Here is an 18,249-nt window from a genome sequence, read left to right on the forward strand (position 1 = left end):
CATTTTTTTCACTTTTTTTTCTTAAAACTTCCATAACTTTTTCAAAAATCAACATAGTTTTTTTTATACTAATACCTTAGATATTTCATTTTCATTTGATATAATTTTTTTGAAAATCAATCACTTAATTTGCCTAGGGGGAGATTTAAAATAGCAACTTTTTTACAAAAATTAACTTTTTCAACTTAATTTTTGAAAATGTTCCGGAAATACTGCGTCTTTCAAACATATATCAAATTAAAGCTTATTTTATGTACATAAAATGAAAAAAAAAAAATTTGTCCCGACGACCTACAATGTTCTACATTTAAACGACTGCCGTAGTTAAAAAAACACTATTTTTTGTTAAAATTTTCTATTTTAAATTTTCAACTTAAAAATGCTATAACTTTTTGAAAAATGTATATATTAGCACAAAGTTTTTTTTCCTAAATACATTATAAATTCATTTTTCATTTGGCACACTTTTTATTAAAATTAGACAATTTCTCTTTATATAGGGGGGTTTAAAACTTGAAATATTGTAAAAAACATAGATCTTTTTCAACTGAACTTTTGAAAATGTTCTTTAAATACTGCGTCCTTTAAACATATATCAATTCAAAGGTATGTTGTATACTATCAAATGAAAAAAAAAAATTTGTCCCGACACCTTATCTTCTATGTGCAAATGGCTGTCAAAAATTAAAAAAAAATGTAATGTTTGCGATAAAAATCACCTTTTATTGGGATGTTTTTTGTACTTAAAACTGCCATAACTTTTTCAAAAATGAACAAATAAAAAAAATATTTTTTTGAATTGAAACGTTAGATATTTTCCTTTCATTTGATATAATTTTTTTTGAAAATCTAACACTTAATCTGCTCACTGGGAGGATTTAAAATAGTAACTTTTTTACAAAAAATAACTTTTTCAACTTAATTTTTGAAAATGTTCCCGAAATACTGCGTCCTTTAAACATACATTATATTAAAGCTTATTTTATGTACTATAAAATAAAAAAAAAAAATTTGTCCCGACGACCTATCTTCTATGAGCAAATGGCTACCATATTCAAAAATATGCTATTTTAACAAATTTTTTTTTTTTTAAATTAAACACTATCTACAGATTTGCATCGAAGCGTTTTTTATGATGGTGATTTTAATCACTGTCAGATATCATCTATATTTGTCCCAACTATGCCACAATCCCAGTGTGCCGCCACTCCACTGTGCTAGGTTTTTATATATATATAAATGATAAAATTATACAATACAGTTTTATTTATTATTAACACGAAACAAAAAAATTTGTCAAGATATTAAGTTATCAAATGAATATTTCTTGATAAAATAATAAAGATAATAAGATTTACTGAAACAATATTTACTACACAATAAATAATTTCGATTTTTTATATTTATGAATTAATAATTATTATTTTACAATTATTTTATATAAAAATAAAATTAAGTATTGCATTAAACTACTTTATTATGTTATCATATAAATTATCCTTATTTTTTTATTTATAATAAAACTGCAAATATCTCTAATAGAAAATTTAGATTTTTTTCTTGAAATTTTAAAAATTGTATAAACCAAAAATTAACTCAACCATTATTTATTGCCTAATTTTTTTATTAATTTAAAAAAATTACATAATTGTTATTATCAAAAACATCGTGAAAATCTTGTGTAAACAGTTCTGTAAATTATATTTTTATATGAATTATTATTATAATACGAAATTATAGTCATTCTCTGCTAAAGGATTTGCCTTATCGTTGCCCAGTTGGATTTGTATATCTTGAGGAAATTTAAGTGCAGTGGTTTCTCGTTCCCTTCTGCACTGGGAACATAGTGCTTTTTCGCCACCGTAAAATCGTATGTATGGTCACCCATCCGTTCACCTACGCCAGTAGGCGCGACTTAACACTAGAGTTTTGTCAACAACTAGTGTGACCACCACGCCACGCCACACCGAAATTACAGTAATCATCATAATTTAATTAAAGATCAAAGTATGTAATGGAAATTCGATATTACTGTTATTTAGGTTAAATTCGAGTTAGCTTAAATAGCCAATTTTATCATTCTACAAAAGCAACGAACCGTTGCCGAATGGGTAACACCTGCGTCTTTCACGCTAAGGGTACATTTAGTAATTTGCATTTTTTTTTAAGTTAGAATAAAAGTTTCAAATCATTTGATATTTATCTCATTTAGATTCAATAACTTCAATAAATATAAAGGATCCTATCACTATAGTCTCCCCTCGTGAGAAGAAATTTATATTCATGTAATATTATTTTACTATGTAGTTCTTTTCGTGGCTACGATTTATTTTGCCAACCCTTACTAGACCTGTTTTTTTCAACGATATGTCAAATGATTACATTTCGTATTTAGTTTAAGTTATTACTCTTAAAAATCGAAAAAATATTAGCTTCGATGCGAAGCTGAGAAGGTATTGGTTTTACTATGATGTGTTTTTTTTTTATTTTTTTATTTTTTTGTGTCTGTTACCACTTTTTCTCAGCTCTCACCAAACGGATTTCTTTCAACGATAAGTCAAAAAATCACAAATCGTATCTAGTCGAAGACATTACCTTTAAGAATNGATCACAAATCGTATCTAGTTGAAGACATTACCCTTAAAAATTGAAAAAATTTCCCTCGTTCCCCGTAAATGGGGGAAACTTCCAAAAAAATTACAAATTTAAAAATTGCTAATTTTCGAAATTTTTTCAATTTTCTTTACTAAAAACTGCTGTAACTTTTTCAAAAATGAACATATCAATATAATTTTTTTTTCATAGATGTTTTATGTTTTTATCTATCATTTGATATATTTTTTTTTGTAAATCTAACCCTTTATCTGCTCACAGGGGGGGGATTTAAAATGACAACTTTTTCACAAAAAATTAACTTTTTCAACTTAACTTTTGAAAATGTTCCGGAAGGTCTGACACTTTTATATATATCTTAATATACTATAAAATATAATTTTTCAAATTAAAGTAAAATACTTTAATTTGAAAAAAAAAAATTTGCCCTCTGGACTTGTCTTCACGGAGAAAATGGCTATCGAATGCTATTTTCGTGTGAAAATTCTCGATTTTATTTTTTATATTATAGTTAACTTAAAATGCTATAACTTATTGAAAAATGTATGTATCCACACAATTTTTTAATTATAATTGATCCAACTATGCTACGTCACCACTGTGCCACGACCCCCCTGTGCTGGGTTTTTTTTTTATTTAAACCAAAAGTTAATTAGAAATGATTACTATGATTATTATATTTATATAATAGATTACTTATAAGTAATCTATTAGGATAAAAATGTAAAAAAAAACGAACTTTTCTGATAAATGTACTGTAAATAGTAATTATAAAATTTCATGATTGCATTAATCTTAATCATTAATCTGATATTAATCTTAACAATTTCATTTTTAGCTTCGATGCGAAGCTGAGAAGGTATTGGTTTTACTATGATGTGTTTTTTTTTTGTGTCTGTTACCACTTTTTCTCAGCTCTCACCGAACGGATTTCTTTCAACGATACGTCAAAAGATCACAAATCGTATCTAGTCGAAGACATTACCCTTAAAAATAGAAAAAAATTCCCTCGTTCCCTTAAATGGGGGAAACCTCCAAAAAAATTACAAATTTAAAAATCACTAATTTTCGAAATTTTTTCAATTTTTTTTACTAAAATGTGCCGTAACTTTTTCAAAAATGAACGTATCAATATAATTTTTTATTTTATAAACGCTTGATGTTTTTACCTACCATTTGGAATATTATTTTTGTAAATCTGACACTTAACCTGCTCACAGGGGGGGATTTAATATGACAACTTTTTCACAAAAAATTAACTAAGAGTAACGCTGCTATAACCCACCCCTCAGTCGTCCTGATAAAAACACACAACGTCAAACATAGTTCAACGAACGGACCGACGAAAGGCTCCTTCGTTTGTTTGTTTCCGTCACGTTTGGATATACATATACAACATATAAAACAAGTACTGTGGTCATTTTTTTATGTACGTATCTTCTTTGAGCACAGTACCGTTCATTGATGTAGGAGTTCAAATATAGTTGATATTCTTGCGTATTTATTCGCTGTTCTCTCAAACATTGTTTGTTGATATTTCTATTTAATTCATCATGAAAAATCTTATTGTTACTTGTTAGTTTTTATTTAGAGAGAAAAGAAAAACAACGTGTTCATTTTTTAATAAACAATTATCATTACGTATTTCATTTCTTTTAAAACATAACCAACCAACTATTTTATCTTCTTATCACTTTGTTAGGCATGACAACATTTTTCCAGCGCCGCCACCACATAACGCGAATGTAGAAGTCCCACACGATGATGCCGCATATTATACAATAATACGAGTAATAATACAATAATAGTACATTTACAACATTTCATCTAAACTGTACCATTACGTCTGCCCCTAAAATAAGAAAAAAACGTGGCAAACCGTTGGACCTAACATAAGGTTTTGACGCGTTTTTCTTAGTAATTATTTTCTGTGTAATATTGTTTTAGGTGTGAAACATGAAACATACCCCTAACAATACTTTTACCTTTATTTTCACTACACACTATGTATGTGGATTTTTGTACTTTTTTCGTTATTGTAAATGGGCCTTCAAAAATAGGCATTAATTTTGTAGCTATATTTTTGTTTTTACAACTAAGATTTAATGATTTTATTAATACTCTATCACCTACCTTAAATTCTTTTAGTTGTGTCTTACCTTTGTTAGCTTTTTCTGCTCTCCGCACTTCTTTTTCCTTTAACCGTTCATTCAAAAGTTTTCTCAATTGCTCTTCTGATGTACTTTCGATCGTATTTACACACTGGTCTAGCCATTGATTCCACAATCTTTCTGGTAATTTATTAAATTGTACTTCATACAGTGTCATCTCTAATGTACTATGGTAAGTTTCATTTAACATTTTTTCCCCGCAAATGGAGCAAATATCCAAAAAAATTACAAATTTTAAAATCGCTAATTTTCGAAATTTTCGAAATTTTTTTACTAAAAACTGCTGTAACTTTTTCAAAAACGAACATATCAATATAATTTTTTATTTTATAAATGCTTGATGTTTTTACCTATCATTTGGAATATTATTTTTATAAATCTGACACTTATATACCACTGAATTTTAATCACTGTCAGATATCATTATACTTGATCCAACTAGGCCACGTCACCACTGTACCGCGGCCCACCTGTGCTGGATTTTTTTTAGTACATATACAGAGTGGGCCACCACTCACTGACAACTTAAATAACTTTTGATCCAGTTAATATTTTTAGTTGATTTTTTTTTTTAATAATAGTTATACGTTAGGTCTATAGCTATATCTCAATAATTAATTTTTTTACATTTTATTAAAAATATTAATTATTTTTAAATTTTAAATAAAATGTAAAAAAAAAATCTAAGATAGCTATTTTGTAGAGTAGAATTTAAGAAAAATTTTAGTAAAAAAATATCTTATTAATATTCAGTAGTAAATATTCTGTAGCGTTTTGAAGTTTGTGAAAATTTGAATTTTCATGTACTATTTTACGGTATTAAACATTGAAATACGTATTGAGAAAAGGACAGAAGAAAACGCTATCTTTTCAATATACTTTTGAATGAGAGTGATAAGTAATAATTGCCTTATCTAATTTCTTATCATGGTATTTATGCCAAGTTTGTAATGTATACACACTATCATCATATGTATACACAGTAATCATGAAAAGATAGCGTTTTCTTCTGTCCTTTTCTCAATACGTATTTCAATGTTTATAACCGTAAAATAGTACAAGAAAATTCAAATTTTTACAAACTTCAAAACGCTACAGAATATTTACTACTGAATATTAATAAGATATTTTTTTACTAAAATTTTTCTTAAATTCTACTCTACAAAATAGCTATCTTAGATTTTTTTTTTACATTTTATTTAAAATTTAAAAATAATTAATATTTTTAATAAAATGTAAAAAAATTAATTATTGAAATATAGCTATAGACCTAACGTATAACTATTATTTAAAAAAAAAAATCAGCTAAAAATATTAACTGGATCAAAAGTTATTAAATAACTTTTGAATAACTTGTTAAATAACTCACTGACAACTTAAATTTTAAGTTGTCAGTGAGTGGTGGGCCACCTTGTATATTTAAAAACTTATACATTTTTAAAATAAAATTATCATAATTTTGTTATATATTATAGTTACTAATTCAATAACGAAATTGTAATTATTATGTTGATTTATAATATTTTAACTATAATAATTATAGAACTATTTTTACTTTATTTCTTATGTACCAACAAACACTTGTAAAAAATTAATTCGTTATAGTTTTATATTTATAGAAAAACCTTGAAATATACAAAAAAACATTATTTATCCAAATAATTATTCAATACTAAAATTCATTTTTTTTTAAAAATTTAACAAATTTATGTACAAGAAAGTCAGAACGATTGAATAATTATTTTAATTACTACTGATACATGTAAAATGAATTATTTTAGTATTATACACATTATATTATTGAACATAACAATTTCCAATGCAATTATTGTTCCTAAGACTAATGAACTATTTACGAATATTGAACATCAAACTTTTGTAACCAATGACGATTTATATCAACTTATAAGAACATATCCAGCATTCCTTCAGCTAACATTACGAGAAAATAAATATTACACTGGTAGTGATGCATCTCTTTGTCCTCTACCTTATGATGAAAATACACTGTTGGATGATCCTGATGTTGAGAAATTACAATATTTTGACCCGAGAAAATGTGAAAAGCCGTGGACGTGGACGCAACAAAATCAAATTATTGTTCCTGTTCAAAAAGAATTTACCATTAACAAAAGGTTAGGGAAACTGATTTTTCGAAATAACAATTTAGAAATTATTCAGAGTTATACTCATTATCTGAATACTATGGAAAGTGTTGGAATAACTTTTGTCGATAGATTTTGTTTGTTTTTAATTGAAGTCATGGATAGAATCGATGTTTTCTCTGTAGCAGTATTACTTCTTCCATTATCGGATAAGACTGTAGATTACCTAATAGGAAATGTAAGCATTTATAACTTTAAAAATTTATTTAAATATATATATGACATATTTAGGAAGTATTTCATTTCTACATTACCTCTTGACTGTATTTCGAATGCTCTGAAAGAAATTTATCCAAAAGACGAATTAAATAATATTGATGGTATACAAATTCTAAAAAAAGATATTGAAAAATACAAAGCGCAATTATTAGAATGCAGAAAACTTACACATTTAAAAAGAAACTATGCTATTCTTATAAATGATGACTTATGGGAGCACGATATCATTTCAAAGGAAATACCTGACAATGAAGTCTTAATAAAATTATATCAAGGCAGTGTTCAAAAGGTAGCTAAACTTTTTAATGCGGCAGAAGTTTTTTTATGCATCAATTAATAATTATAATTTTACAATTAATTTTGTAAAAAATTATATTTAGTATGACATTAAACTATTATATTATGTTATCATATAAATTAAGTACATTTTGTTGATTCATGTTTAAATATTTATTATTGTTAAATGTTATATCATAATTTAAATACATTTTTACTATTAAAACGAAACAAAAAAATTCGTCAAGATATTGAGTTATCAAATGAAGATTTCTTGATAAAATAATAAAGATAATAAGATTTACTGAATAATATTTTTATACAATAAATAATTTCGATTTTTTTTATTTATGAATTAATAATTATTATTTTACAATTATTTTATATAAAAATAATATTAAGTATTACATTAAACTACTTTATTATGTTATCATATAAATTATCCTTATTTTTTAAATTCATATTTAAATATTTAGTAAAATGAATCTGTTGTAACTTAGTCTCAGCTTTCGCCGAACCTATTTCTTTCAACGATAGGTCAAAAGATCACAGATCGTATCTATACGAAGACATTACCCTAAAAATTTGAAAAAAATTTCTCTTGTTTCCGATAATGGGGAAATCCCCAAAAATTTTACAATTTTAAAAATCAATAATTATCGTCTTTTTTTTATATTATATGGAGTTATGCTAGACCCCTACGCGACTGTTTAAGGGTTAATAGAAAAAAAAATGGCTACATTATTAAAAACTAAATTAAATTTAATGTTTTTTTTTATACTGCACGATTATAAATTAATTGTTCATAAATAAAAAGCCGTTTAAACTACTTATATATTATAAGTAAATTTAATAATTGTCAGATATAAATCAATACTAGTCAAAAAAAAAAGCCTCAATTCATTTTTTCAATATACTTTTTAAAAATTTCAAAATGATTTTCATCAAAATAGTATTTTTATAATAGTATTAAGTAAAAAAAAAATTAACTTTGGTAAAAAAATTTTAAATTGTAGAGACAAGTAGCTTATAATATAACTGCAAATGCCTGTAATAGAAAATTAAGATTTTTTCTTGAAATTTTAAAAATTGTATAAATCAAAAATTAACTCAACCATTATTTATTGCCTAATTTTTTTATTAATTTAAAAAAATTACATAATTGTTATTATCAAAAATATCGTGAAAATCTTGTGTAAACAGTTCTGTAAATTATATTTTTATATGAATTATTATTATAATACGAAATTATAGTCATTCTCTGCTAAAGGATTTGCCTTATCGTTGCCCAGTTGGATTTGTATATCTTGAGGAAAATTAAGTGCAGTGGTTTCCCATTGCCTTCTGCACTGGAAACATAATGCTTTTTCGCCACCGTAAAATCGTATGTATGGTCTCCCATCCGTTCACCTACGCTAGTAGGCGCGACTTAACACTAGAGTTTTGTCAACAACTAGTGTGACCACCGCGCCACACCACACCGAAATTAAAGTAATCATCATAATTTAATTAAAGCTCAAAGTATGTAATGGAAATTCGATATTACTGTTATTTAGGTTAAATTCGAGTTAGCTTAAATAGCCAATTTTATCATGTTACAAAAGCAACGAACAGTTGCCGAATGGGTAACACCTGCGTCTTTCACGCTTAGGGTACGAAGTTCAAATCCGTCTATGGCAATTAGTAATTTGCATTATTTTTAAGTTAGAATAAAATTTTCAAAATATTTGATATTTATCTCATTTAGATTCAATAACTTCAATAAATATAAAGGATCCTATTACTATAGTCTCCCCTCGTGAGAAGAAATTTATATTCATGTTAATATTATTTTCTGTATAGTTCTTTTCGTATCTACGATTTATTTTGCCAACCCTCACTAGGCCTACTTTTTTCAACGATATGTCAAATGATTACATTTCGTATTTAGTTTAAGTTATTACTCTTAAAAATCGAAAAAATATTCCTTATTTAAACCAAAAGTTAATTAGAAATGATTACTATGATTTTTATTTAAGTGATCTATTACGATAAAAATGTAAATAAAATNAAGTAATCTATTAGGATAAAAATGTAAATAAAATCGAACTTTTCTGATAAATGTACTGTAAATAGTAATTATAAAATTTCATGATTGCATTAATCTTAATCATTAATCTGATATTAATTTTAACAATTTCATTTTTTTCTATTTAATAATGTAAATTTCAAACTTGCAAGTTGAGCTAAAAGTTATGGTAATAAATTCATTTTTGTTCTATTAAAACTTTCACTTTAAAGGACAAAAAAAAGTAGGTCAAAATGATTACTTTTAACATATTAAAAATCAAAATCAATAATAATTTGAAAACAATTAATTTTAAAAATTATATAATATATAATTATAAGAAATACTAATCTGGGTAAAATTAAAGAAATAGAAGTTGATGTTGCTTTTTTCCATCAATTTTTTAGAATTAAATACTATCTACAGATTTGCATCGAAGCGTTTCTTTTGATAGTGATTTTAATCACTGTCAGAATAAATCTATACTATGCAACATCCCTACTATGCCGCAACCCCACTGTGCAGGATTTTTTAAGATTACATTAAAATAAATTGAAACATTACATACCTACTTAATGTTGAAAATAATTTTTAACTTAAAATTATTATTCAATTATATATGTAGGAAATAGTATTTAAAATAATAACAATTATAAGTCTATTAAAATGTGACAATACCACGAGTAGGTAAAAAAATAGCCAGTATAAATATTATAAATGTATTATAATACATTAATTTTAATGGATACATTAAGTTTATATTTTTTATAAATAAATTTATGACTTTGATATTTCTTTGTTTAACATTATTTTTATATGTACAGAACTACAATATATGTAATATATATGTAATATATGTAATATATGGACTGAAAGTAATTACGACATGAACTATTGGATGAAAATAGCTACCTAGTGGTAAAACTTCTAGAAACTTTGATTATTATCAATATTTAAATAAATTTTGCTTTATTGTTGACATGTTATTAGAGTACTAGGAAAACCTTAGCCTCCTGAAAAAATTTAAATACACGTTTTGTAATTAATAAATACTAAATATTATGCGGATCTAGTATTTCTTCAAGGGAGGGCGTTAATTTTTTTAGAACTCATTTTTTTATCAATTTTATTATTTAAAAAACCTCTTTTCTTTTAATTTTATTTGGCGACAATAGTTCAAGGAATGAGAACACACCCCCTGCGACTTCTTTCTGATCCGCCACTGCTATCTATGAAAAGCAAAAAAAAAACAACGACTACATTGTTTCTCTTGATATTGGTTATACGTTTATCGATGATAATATTTGTAATTTACGAAAAATGGGAGTGACTAGTTTTTATTGAGATATATCTATAAACTGCATTTACGCATCGTGATCTTATTTAGCAGTTTAAATTACATTTAAGTATTCACGCCTGATACTATGTGAATGTATAGCTTGTAAAACTTTGCCTCTTGGTAGTAAACTGTAGTTTGTGGCTTGTAAACCAATAAAGTGCACGATTGTGAACACAGTTTAACAAGAAGTCCAATTTACTTTTTATAATCCATTACATGTACATCAAATCGGACTACTGATTTCTATTTTCGATTACTTTTAGGGTAGGTACCTACCAGTTAACGTATAATCATGTTAAAATATGATATTTTAGTTTTACCATCTCCGATGCTACCTTAAAAATAATTATCCAGGTGTAGAGGAACAACGGCATATCACCGATCATTACGCTACCTCATCTTCCTCGAGTACGATGCATATCAGTATATTTTATAATATACTTTCATATCGGTAATGTGTATTATATACACACGCACGCACCTATTACAGTGGCTATAATGTTATAGTGATTATGGTCATAGCGTTCACCAAGTTAATGTAGTAATATTTTTTTCTCGAGCTCCAATGGTAAACGAATATTATCTCTAAAATGCAGTTATCATCTAGCTGCTGCAATACTATCGAAGAGGTTTGGATAGATTAATAATAAATGGTACACCATTTGATACGCATGAACCCTTTTAGAACAGAGCCGATATATTGATGTTTATTTTAACTTATCCAAAACGCAATACAAAAATAGTACCGTAATTATTTATCCTCGAATAGTGTTACCGTTAGACCAAATGTACTACCCACGTTTGCTTTGTTCAGTTACCGTGCGTATCACGTTGTAACTTGACTATTATAAAGACAAATAAATGCTAGCGATTTGTGAGAGTCAATTTTGTGTGTGTTCGGCGAGTCACTCGTGTAAAAACAGCGCCAGTTTGATGTAAAATGATTCCGAACATGTGTTTGGATGTACTCCACTTGCCAAGTACACATCGGTTAGTTAAAACTACACTATTCTCTGCGGGCCATTTCACGCCCTGACCTGAACTTCGGATACGAATATTGTCTCTTCTTACTTCGCCTTAACCATTTGTCACGTGGGAAAAACTGTCCTGTTCTTATTTTTCTTATGGCGCGTGCTACCGTTTGTTTTACTGCGCGTGTTTATCGCGTTTGCCGAAACGCCAGAAATAACTTGAGTAAACATCGAGTCGTTTTTTTTTTCTTGCCCCTGCTCGCAAAACAAATGAGAATAAGTGACTATCGTTAGTCAAACGTCCCGTTTTGAAGTCTGTTAAAGGTCGTATTCGGAAAGATTAGCAGAAGATCGATGGCTTTTGAGTAGGTGCCAGCATTTTATTTTGTCATTTGAACCTCTAAAACAATAGTTACTATTATTAGATGGCTGTTTAAAATTCTTTAACTTTAAGTAATCTGAAAATAATAAATCTTTATGGTTACTCAAACGAAAATTGGCAAAAAACCTTCAAAACTTTCGCCTAGGCAGTTGAATAGTCAGAGAATTATTAAAGCTTATTATTATTACCGAGACAAAAAGTCAACATTCTTTATACTAACTCTTTTTTGTTTTTCAATGAATATTATAAGATTACCAAAAATTATAATAATTATTTTTGGATGAAACGTAGTAAACAAATATTGATTGTATAACTTTCAATTGTATGGTAGTTGTAAGTAAAATCATAAAAAGTATTTCGACATTATATATTCTGAATATATTGTAAAAGAAATTAAATTGAAAAATAAGGAAAAAAAAATATTTCATAACTTAAGCAAGCCTGTTGCACACTAAATTGACCAGTTGAACCTTACTCGATTGTAAAACATGGCTGATGTATAGTTTTTTTGTGAGTTGCTGTTCATTTATCAGTGTCTAACTAACACGTGTTCTGTGGAAGATCACGGTTATACATTAAATCATTTGCAGAGAGCATAGAACCAGTATAGGAAAAAAAAAATCTTGTCGGTAATTTAGTATGACGCTGAGACAAAAAAAAATCTAAACACTGGTAATAGGTTACTGTTTTTGATTTATTGATACAATACGTTGAAACATTATAATATCTAAATGGTAAACTTCAAAATATACGCTCACGCGCATTTATATGAATATTATGCATCGTCTATGGTATAATTCAATAAATAATTTTACATATTTAGTAATTTCAGAAAGGCAATAAATTTGTATTCATTTTTTAATTACTCGCAGTTTCTTTTCAATTAAAATATTTCCATAAATAACAGATATTATAATAATAGTAAATAGACATTTTGCTTTTTATCATATTTATTAAAACACTTAACTATAATAAATCTAGAGACGTTAATGTCAGGACTTACCCCTGTAATTAATTCCAATTTAACGATTTATAAATAATTACTTTATTCAATGTTCACTCTAAAAACTATGAATTTCGCCTCAGAATGAAAAGGTTCTAAAATTAAAAACACGCGTTTTTAAAATTTCTCTGAAGAATGTCAGTTAAAAGAGATTGTATTGAGATCTGTCATTAAAAACTTTGATATTTTTATTGTATTTAAAAACTTAGAAAGTCATAGAAATGTAAAAATGGACGCACGAGGTAAAAAAAAAAAAACTCTTTTAATTCAAATTTCCACGGAAAAAACACCTTATGAATTTTTCGCTTTTCATTTAAGATCTTGGTATCTAAATGATTAAATTTTTCGCAAATATCTAGAAATTATAATATTTAATTATTTGTAAATTATTTTTGGTGCATTAGTAATTTTTTCTTTAGTAGCAAATATTTATAAATTTATTTTTAAGTTTTATCGTTTATACAAAAATCCTATGTATTTTGTTATTATTACTTATTTTATTTTTTGAGAATGAAAACCCAATATAACGCAATATAAGTTTCTATTTTTTAACTCATTAAGTTGTAACCTGTATGTAACGTTATTCGATACAAATAATATAGGCTGGGTTTTCATTTAAATATTTTAACTACGCGTGTTATTTGTTGTTTAGAATATGAAAAATGATATGTAACATTAAAGTTTTATCAGTTGATATAATATTTATGTATAAAATCAAGTTTGCATCGAATCTCTAATACATTTTCCTACTCACGTAATTTTAAACTCGCTTATAATGAGCTGAAACGGTAACGAGAAAACGGCACATACATTGCAGGACCACTAGGTTCTAGTCAGTGTAATCCAATCTTTTTTTTCTCTCTACCATCACCACCAAATCGTCTGTGTACATTATCCATATTAGTCCTACCGTATCGTAGTAGATCCGCGGGATACACCTGTTGTGTTGTTCGAAAAAAAAATAACGACTACGATAATAATAAAGAACAGAAAACTCACGTTTCTCTTGACTTGGGGCATATACTCCTACGTGCTTGCATATCGCCTACGAACGATAAAAAAAAGATATACGTGTATAAGACGCCTCTGTTGTACACACAGCTGTGACACTCGAAGGCAGCGTATACACTAAATTAGACATCAAAATTATGTCGCCAATTGCTACAGTTTTACTCAGGTCAAGACATTTTAGCACAAATATTTGTAAGCTAATATTGGATATATAAAAAATTCATTTTGATGTTTTTGAAGTATTCTTATAAATATAACTGGATTTTTTTTTAATTAGTTTCTAATTTCTGATTTGCTTAAACATAAAATTTATAAAACGTATTAAAATTGAATTTCTTGCTTTTATACTTTATAAAATTATAACATTTTACGTTTTAAGTCGTTCCAGTTTATGTTATCGCTAAGTCTGTAATTATTAGAGATGAATTTTGGGTATTTTCAAACAGTGTGTGATTTCGATATTTAAAAATAAAAGACAATATGTATTTTTAAAGTAAAAATATTGAGTTTTTATACTCTATGCGAAGCTAAGAAGGTATTAATTTTACTATAATGTGTTCATTTATTTTTATTATTTTTTGTCCGTCACTACTTTTTCACAGCTTTCGCTGGACCGATATTTCTTAAGAATTTGTCAAAAGATCACAAATCGTATCTAGTGGAATACATTACCTTTAACAATTGAAAAATTTTCCCTAGGACCCCGTAAATGGTGGAAATTCTCAAATAGTCACAAGTCAAGCTGTTGTTAAAAATCATGTTTTTTTTTGTTAAAATTTTCGATTTTATATTTTTAAATTTAAATTGCTATATTTTTTTGAAAATGTATGGATTAATACATTTTTTATGAATACTTTATGTATACTCCTTCCATCTAACATACTTTTTCTTTAAATAAAACCATTTCCTTTTATACAGAGAACATTTTTTTAACTCAATTTTTAAAAATGTTTCAAATATACTCGAACTTTAAAAATATGTTAAATTAAATCTTAGGTTATATACCATAAATTAAACAAAAAAATGTTTCCCGACAATTTCTATATGTAAATGGTCCCCAACGTTAAGAAAAAACTATTTTGATTTAAAATCACCTTTTTTCAAATTATTAATTTTAATTAAATTTGTCATAAATTTTTTATATTATTATCGAAATAAATCATTTCAATAAAAACCATAGTAATCATTTCTATGTAATTTTTGGTGTTAAAATAAATACTATACTTAAAATATTAAGAAATATTTGGGGCCTAATTGCAACTATAATTTCGTCCGTTGATGTGATGTTGAATTTAATTTTAACTTAGATTTTTTTTTGGTTAAATATTTTTTGTTTTTAAGATTATTTTAATTTTAAATAATATTAGCCACAAGTGGTAGATTTTTATTATGTATTCGTTTTGTAATATTTGGTAATAATTTTAAAATTTAAAAGTGATAAAAAAAACTATTTGAAAACATAAAACCAGCGCAAACATTGGTTTAGTAAAAGTATATTTTTGTCTCTGATAAAAAAATTCTTGTTGATCAATATAGACCAAATTATTTTCTAGAAAGTTTTCCACTAAGCTCTTAATTTTTTTTATACGGTTTTTACAGATGTAACAAAATATACAACAACTTTATAATTTTTTATTATTTCTCCATAAAATATATAATATTAAATTATTTAATATCGATTTCATACTAAGTTTAATTATTATAATTATAACTTTAAATTGTATAGTATTTATTAATATATTATATTTATAAATCAAGTACTACTAATCAGGGTTAAATTAAGTATACATTGTTTGATTTGCTTTTGGAATAATCCACTCATTTCTTTAAATTATACACTTAGTACAGATTTGAAATCTATCGAATCGTTTCTTATGATTATGATTTTAAACACTGTTAGATATCATCAGTACTTGTCCCAACTATGCCATTCTTATACCATATTTTTATTAGACAAATAATAAAAAAATGGAATTAATGTTGTTCAAAATCATCCATTTTTGATTGAATGTTATTGTGTTTTTTTTTATATAAGAGATAACATGAAATAATTAAACAGAAAATAAATATTTATTGAGAAATAATATAATTGTTAGTAATGTGTATGCCAATGATCGTGTACTACCAATAAGTAGAGGACAATCTCCTCCCCACTGCTAATTTATATAATACTTATGAATACGTAACAGATGTGAAGACCAGAAAGTATTAATTTTACTATGATATTTAATAAAAAATATTACAATGATGTAAGGAATCACTGTTTTTCGTGTTGTTATAAATTTTTTTCTATTATTTTTTATATATTTAAGATCAAACGGTGTAGACCTATAATAGATTGAGAGTAAGTACCCTCTTTAACCTCCTTTAGTAAAAAAATGATTAAAATGATTTAAATGTTTGCTATAAATATTTTGCAACTTATAAGGCATAAAGAATATATTAAAAACATTAATAATTAAAAACTTAAAAAATGTCAAATGATTTTTTTTAATATACTTAGTATTCTCAAAGAAATTGAGTGACTAATATTAAAAGATCCACTCTGTATACAACAACTTTATAACTTTTTATAATTTCTCTGTAAAAATTACAAAATAAAATTATTCAATATCAACTTCTTACTAAATTTAATTACAATAACAAGTATACATTAAAATTTATAAATCATTAAACTTGTTATCGAGATCTAAAAGATGAAATAGGAGTTTTTGTTGCTTTGGAATAATTCAATTATTCCTTTAAAAAATTAAACACTACTTTCAGATTTGCATCGAAGGGGTTTTTTATGATAGTGATTTTAATCTCCGTCAGATATCATCTATAGTTGTCCCAACTGTGCCGCGACTACATTATCCTGGGTTTTTTGTTTTAGTGATGTAGAAAACAACAATAATGCCCGCTCTCATATGCTCCCTGTGAGCCTGGTGTATGCAATGTCTTATCCGCGGCTCCAGACTGTCTGGGCAGTAACACTGCAACGACCATGGAAAAAGAGAGAGGTCACGGCCAGCCGCCTACTCGCGTTGACGGTGGTGCATCACTGTACCACCTCTGGCCACTCAAAACGTCTATAATTTTTTTTTCATACGGTTAACGTTCATCGCCGTTAGTTTCTTTCTCTTTCTTTCTACATATGTTTGTATAATATTAATCCATCTTTCCCCCTTCTTGATAGAAATGACAACGGCGATGCGTACAATAATAATAACAGACAGCTGAAGTACATATTATTTACTGCTATACAGATTAAAAAAATATACGGCGTCGTCGACAATGTTTTGACAAATCTAATAACTTTTAATCTATTAAATATTGTTCGTTACCTTTTTTTTAAATTGTTTTTATACTTAAGGACTATAATAATGTAAGAAACAATACATGTTTTTAACTTATTAAAACATAATAATCATACGTTATTTGATATGTTAAAACAGAGTGAATCACTCTGTATATCATCCTGAAATTAAAGAGGGAAAATGAAAAAAGACGGATAAATATATATTTTAAGTTAATATCTCTCGATGTGTTCTGTAGTATAATACAAACACCATTCTATCGTTTCATATTATTCATTAGTATTGAGTAGTCCTGATAGTATATATTAAATGATAAAAATGATTAAAAACTTCTTATTATATTTTAATTTTTTTAATTTTTCAACTAGCTCACATATATCGTACAGTTGTTTTAAACAAGCTTACAAACAAATTATTAAATTCAAGTTTATTGTACTGCACACTATTACTATTTGTTCAATGTGTCATAAAACTTTTCACAAAAGAGCAAAATTTTCGAAAACCCTAAAATATTATACATATGATGGCACGCAGACAAAATTAATTTTGCACATATTTATTATTAATCTAATGTAGTTTATTATAAACAGAGTGCCAGTAAGTAACTACTTATGAGTTTCAATAACATGCATGTGGTTGTTTAATGTACAGGTTCAAAAAAGTTCACAGCCATAGTCTTGAATATACTTTTAGAGAAATTACGACTTTTATACTAGTAAACTCAACCCAATTAAACTTTTATATATAAGTAAA

General features: G+C 26.3%; 1 protein-coding gene across 1 annotated transcript in view; it reads left to right on the forward strand.

Annotated features, from left to right (window-relative positions):
* The window catches only part of LOC126901994 (uncharacterized), a 51,792-nt gene extending 44,097 nt beyond the window's left edge, over window positions 1-7,695 (forward strand). The window contains exon 3 of the mRNA XM_050679015.1: window positions 6,775-7,695. Coding sequence (XP_050534972.1) covers window positions 6,775-7,505 — 731 coding nt within the window. The 3' untranslated portion in view covers window positions 7,506-7,695. The remainder of the gene's footprint in view (window positions 1-6,774) is intronic.
* Window positions 7,696-18,249: the final 10,554 nt, after the last annotated feature.

This window comes from Daktulosphaira vitifoliae, unplaced genomic scaffold (assembly GCF_025091365.1).
Source record: "Daktulosphaira vitifoliae isolate Bord-2020 unplaced genomic scaffold, ASM2509136v1 Scaffold_3, whole genome shotgun sequence".
NCBI lineage: Eukaryota > Metazoa > Arthropoda > Insecta > Hemiptera > Phylloxeridae > Daktulosphaira > Daktulosphaira vitifoliae.